General features: G+C 49.9%; 1 protein-coding gene across 1 annotated transcript in view; it reads left to right on the top strand.

Annotated features, from left to right (window-relative positions):
* The first annotated feature begins 1,379 nt into the window (after nt 1-1,379).
* ANO2 (anoctamin 2) overlaps nt 1,380-6,000 on the top strand; it is a 346,649-nt gene continuing 342,028 nt past the window's right edge. The window contains exon 1 of the mRNA XM_069489336.1: nt 1,380-1,706. Within this exon, the coding sequence (XP_069345437.1) occupies nt 1,440-1,706 (267 nt within the window). The 5' untranslated portion in view covers nt 1,380-1,439. The remainder of the gene's footprint in view (nt 1,707-6,000) is intronic.

Below are 6,000 nucleotides of genomic sequence, written 5' to 3'. Positions count from 1 at the left end.
CTGACATTACTTTCTCTCTCACAGATATCCCCCTGCTCCCTGGCTCCCCACGCCGGCTGAGCCCTCGAGCAGTGGCCAGAGGGGGTCAGGCCCCCAGACGTGGACAGCAGCATCTCAAGGTGCCAGGCCCCCGGGCCCCAGGTCCGTGGGGCCCTTCCGGTGGAGAGCGCGCCCACGGCAGCTCCGTGAGTATGGGCAAGGGACTGGCCAGCCCTGCTGGTGGTTTCTGGGGAGCCTCTCGACTGGGGGAGCCTGCAGCTGGGAGCATGTGTGTGTGCGCCAGAGGCCCTGGGGTTTCGGTGGGGCTTTTTTCTCTTCTCTCCCTCCAAGTCAGCACAATTTCTCAGCAACTCTGCTTCTTCCCGTCAGAGGAGGGTTGGGAAGGGAGAAGGCGGGAGAAGCCTGGTGACACCACCTGTTGGTCCGCAGACTCCCTGGCTCCCCTCCCGCAGGCCTGGGAAGCCATCTCTCCTGTGCCGTGGTGCCTCCGAGTCTCTCCCCTGTGCCTGGCGCTTCATCTGGTTGCCCAGGTGACCTCTCAGGTGGCTGCAGAGGCAGCTGGGTTTCAAACCAGTAATAAACAGGGAAACGCCCAGGGGGAGGGAGGCAGGCCCCTCCCCTGCTCTGCCTTGGTCCCTCTCCTCTTCTTCCCACCTCCGCACCTCTGGCGTGGAAGAGAGCAGGAGGCAGTTCCCCTGCTGCTGTCTCTGACAGGGTCCTCACAGCGGCCAGAGAGGAAGAGGAAGAGGACTATGTGGGCTGTGAACAGTGTCTAGTGAATTCTCGTGGGTGGGAAGGTGGGGCTGGGCCAGGTGACTAGAAATTGGCCTTTGTTCCGATGGATCTGGAGAGCCTGCCAGTGAGTATTCTGTGTGTAAATACCACGTAGAGTGTTTGCAGGCAGATGTGCGGATCTGCAAGGAGGTGAGCATGTGTGGGTGTGTCGCTGCGTGTGGAGGGTTGTGTGTGTGGATCAGAGTACACTCAGGCAGATGCACATGTGTGCAGGACTGCTGGTGCACGAGACAAGAGTGAAGTGGGCTGGGGTTCATTTGCATGTGCTTGTGTGTGTGCACACGCAGGAGTGGGCAGGTGCTTGTGTGTGTGTAGGCAGGTGGTGCTGCAGGTACAGTTTGTGTGTGTGGGTGCATGTATGTGCATGGATGTCGGTGCATGTGTGATGGCACTGATGCCCGGACTGTAGACACGTGAGTGGGGGGCTATGTGGGCTGCTGTGACAGATGAACGTGACCACTCTGTCCTTTCATGGGGCAGTCAGGGCCTCTGGCCCGAAGGTCTTGCTTCCCTGTCTACCTCCCTGGGCCCAGAGATCAGCCTCCTCTGTCTCTCACCATCCCCGTCCTATTCTCTCTGGCCAGGTCATCAACAACTACCTGGATGCCAATGAGCCCGTGTCCTCGGAGGCCCGTGTGAGCCGCATGCACTTCCATGACAACCAGAGGAAGGTCGACTATGTGCTCGCCTACCACTACCGGAAACGTGGGGCGCACCTGGGCCAAGGCTCCCCTGGCCACTCACTGGCTATTGTCTCCAATGGGGAGACGGGCAAGGAGCCCCACGCTGGGGGCCCAGGTGACATTGAGCTAGGGCCGCTTGATGCCCTGGAGGAGGAGAGGAAGGAGCAGCGGGAGGAGTTTGAGCACAATCTGATGGAGGCTGGGCTGGAGCTCGAGAAGGATGTGGAGGTGAGTTGGGCGGTTGGCTAGGTCTTGGGGTGGGATGGCACCACAGAGCTGGGCTCCTGGTGGTCAGTGCCACCCTGCAGGAGCCTAGGCTTGGTTCTGGCAGGTGGCATGTTTTTTTGCCATTGGGAAACCAGATCTTCTTGCCCAAGGACTTAGGAAGAATGTAGGTATTGCTGGCACCCTTGTCGGGGGGCTCCAGGTAGTAGTGGGGGTGGTGGTGATGCAGAAGTCTATTCTATGGGAATTAGAAGTTGCCTAGTTGGAGTGAAGACAAGACATTTTCCCCTGACTCTCTCAGGTCTTATCTGGTGGCCTTCACCATAATGGTCTCCTTGGGATGAAGACCTGGTTTGCCTTTTGAATTTTGGATCAAAATTCCTCATAGGGATCTCCTTCATTAAGGAATGTGCTTGTCTGGGGGTCCCTGAGCGAGCTGATTTGGGACATATTTGGGAACTGAATTGAGACATACATGTTTTTATCAATTCGTAAGCTTTTATACTCTCACCTCTGGTCAGCAGACAGCCTAAGGAAATCCATGGAAATTCATTCATCCACATATCCATCCATCCATCCATCCATCCATCCACTCACTCATCCATCCACTCTCCATCATCTATCCATCCCTCCCATCCATCCATCTATTCATCCATCCACCTACTCCTCCGTCTATTCATCTGTCCATCCACTTATCTACCCATCCAACCATCCATCCATCCATTCATTTATTCATACACTTACTTGTTCATTTCCCCATACCACAGTGATCCTTTAAAAATGATCTACCCTTGCCATCCCCTCCACACTCATCCCCTAACCCTCCTGCCCTCTGTACCCTACACCAGGCCACTGGCCTTATCTGAGGTGGGTGGTCACCCTCACCACAGGTCTTTGTGCTGGTTGTCCCCTCTGCCTTGGGCACTCTTCCCCAGACCTGTACATGCCCCTTCTCTCACTTCAGGTCTCTGCTCAAACGTCATCTCCTTCCAGGCATTGTCCCTGACCATCCTGGCTAAAATTCCCCTACACCCGGCACTCTCTGTCCCTCAACCCTGCTTTACTTTTCTTCATCACACTTAGCACTGTTTCCTGAAATACCAAGATAAATGTATTTGCTTTTTTGTGTGTGCCCCCACTAACTCCACAAGGGCAAGGATCTTATGTGGATCTAAGTATTAGCTGAGTGAATGAGTGACCTCCCTGAGTCTCAGGTCCCTTATCTGCGAAGTAGTGATGCCTTGTTGGATTGTGCTTTCATTAGATTGCGCTTTCATTAGAAGGGACAGTGAAAACTTTAGCATAATGTCTGGTACATAGTAGGCACTTAATAAATGCTCATTGTGATTACTTTAAAAGGTGTCATACTGAGGATTGAAATGCTATTCTCATCAGAAATCTGTTTTGTAAGATTTAAGTTAATGCTGTCTTCAAACTGGAAGGGACCCCCAGAGGCCATTCATCCCTTCGTCTGTGCCCAGGCAGAATGGCAGGTGGCCTGGCTCACACCCTGCAGTGCTAACCTGTGCTGCTTCACCAGGCCTTTAACACTAACCTCTAGGGTTAGTCTTTCCACCAGGGTAGTAAGAGTGTGATCTTTCAGGATTACTTTTGGGCTCACTTGCTGTAGAGTGCTGATTTGCATTTTTTGAAACTCAAAGCTCACTTGGTGGCTCCAACTGGGGTCTGCTGAGAAGGTCTTTCCAAGGTGATGGCGCGTTCTGAGGGCCATAGAAGGAGCTCGTGGTGTTTCCACTGTGGGAGCTACAGTCTACACCCCTGTCTGTCGCTAGGTCTCAGGGAGCAGCTTGGTCAGCTGCTCAGTTGGGAAACAGTATATCGATGCTCAAGAGAGTGGACTCCGAAGGCCAATGACATGTGTTCACATCCCAGGCCTGACTTCTTCTAGCCTCACAACCTTGGGTTGGTTACTTGATCCTTTTGAGTCAAAGTTTCCTTGCCTATAAAAAGGGAATAACAATACATTCTTCACTGGGTCATTATGAAGATGAAACAAGATAACTCGATAAAGTACCTAGAACGGTGACAATAAGTAAGTGTTATTATTATACTATTATTATTGTTTAGAGTTGCCAGGTTTAGCAAACTAAAATGCAGCTTGCCTAGTTAAATTTGGGTTCCAGATTAACAATAAATAATTTTTTTAGCATAAGTATGTCCCATGCAATATTTACACTAAAAAATTATTCGCTGTTGATCTAAAATTAAAATGTAACCGTCCTTGCCACGCCTACTACTCCTGCTAATGTCACTGTCCATCTTTGCTGCCCTCCATTGTGTCCCATTTTGGTTTTTGCTGGCTATTCCCAACTTTGGCTGGGAATTAGGAGGGCACAGAGTTAGCTCTTGGGACTGATCGGTGTTGATGGGGGCTTGGACTGTGTCCTGGACTGTTGTCCCTGTTGTGTGACCACTAAATCGCTTCCCTCCCAGCCCCCACCCAGGCTCCAAGGCTCACGTAACTCTTCTCCTTCATGAAGCTTCTGCACGTCCCTCCAGCTCCTCTGTCATCAAAGCCCCCACCACTCCTGCAGCCACTGTGACCTACCGTTTTGCAGTGTTGTCTCTCTCTTTTCCAAAATAATGGTTACAAATAGTGCTGGGACCTCACGCATACGAAGGGTTGAGTTTACTGTACTTCTCAACCGCGGTGTGCACAAGGACCCTCCTGCTGGTTTTTGAAATACCCACCACCTCTGCACTGCCTGTTTCTTCACGGGCAGTCAGTCCAAGGCATCATGGTTCTGGGAAATGCATAGCGTTGTTTTGTTGTATGCAGTTTTTTTTTTAAATTTAAAAATAGACTTTATTATTTAGAACAGTTTTAGATTTACAGAAAAATTGGAAGATAGTACAGAGAGTTCCCATATACCTTGTACTCAGTTTCCTCTATTATTTATTTATTTATTTTTGAGACGGAGTCTCACTCTGTCCCCCAGGCTAGAGTGCCATGGCATCAGCCTAGCTCACAGCAACCTCAAACTCCTGGGCTCAAGCGATCCTCCTGCCTCAGCCTCCTGAGTAGCTGGGACTACAGGCATGCGCCACCATGCCCAGCTAATTTTTTTTTTATATATATTTTTAGTTGTCCAGCTAATTTCTTTCTATTTTTTTTAGTAGAGACAGGGTCTCACTGTTGCTCAGGCTGGTCTCCAACTCCTGAGCTCAAATGATCCTCTCGCCTCGGCCTCTCAGAGTGCTAGGATTACAGGTGTGAGCCACTGTGCCCGGCCTATTATTAACATCCTACATTAATGTGGTGCATTTGTTACAATTAATGAACCAATATTGATACATTATTATTAACTAAAATCTGTACTGTATTCAGATTCCCTTAGTTTTTACCAACTGCCCTTTTCCTGTTCCAGGATCCCATCCAGGGGACCACCTTACATTTAGTTGTCATGTCTCCTTGGCCTCCTCTTGGTGGTGACAGTTTGTTCGAACTGTATGCATTTTTAATTTGCATGAAAGGGACCTTTGTAGCCCATTCTATTTCTGACTTCTTTCTATCAGCAGTATATTTTCCAGAACATTCACATTCTGCACGTACGTCTAACCCATGATTTCTAATGGATGAGCAGTTGCAGCCACCATCGTGTACCTAGTCACGTCCCTGATGATAATGGACACTTAGGTTGCCTCCAACTGTGTGTCATCCCAAACAAGGTTGAGGAGGAACTGTCACCTCCTTTAGGACCAGCATTCTGTGATCTTCTTGGTCGCTGCTCCCCGGCGCATGCCATGTTGGGGCTACACACTGTTTGGAGATCCGTCAGCTGGAGCCTGTGAGTTTGTGAGCAACTCTTCTCCATGGCAGGATGCTCAGCCTCAGTGAGCAGCAGCTTGGAACAGAGGCCTCACGCTAGAGGGGCCTGGCTTGACTGCACCTGGCGGCACTTGGGAGCAGGTGCAGGGGCCCCACCTGCCCAGCTGGCCCCACCCTTCTGGGCTGGGCTGTCTTTTAGGCTCTGATTTTACTTTGACTTTAAGCCTATCAGAGGTCCATTAAAAATTATTCACTTAGCCTTACAGATGAAAAGACCTTTGCATCTACCAAACCCTAAGTGGTTGAATATCATAGAATTTATTTCTGACTCTAGCTGATATCTGGGCATGCTTTTGACAAGATAATTGATGCATACCTTCCATTCAGTATTTCATTTTTTCATTTTGTGTGCATATTTCCATGTATTAGCATTGCTCATGTTCATATTTTAAAGACAATTCAGTATATTCTCAGACAACTATACCATAGTTTGCCTATATGTTTTCT

The sequence above is a fragment of the Eulemur rufifrons genome, chromosome 16 (genome assembly GCF_041146395.1).
Source record: "Eulemur rufifrons isolate Redbay chromosome 16, OSU_ERuf_1, whole genome shotgun sequence".
NCBI lineage: Eukaryota > Metazoa > Chordata > Mammalia > Primates > Lemuridae > Eulemur > Eulemur rufifrons.
The sequence above is the reverse complement of the archived record's forward strand: the minus strand, read 5'-3'. Positions and strand labels throughout refer to the sequence as shown.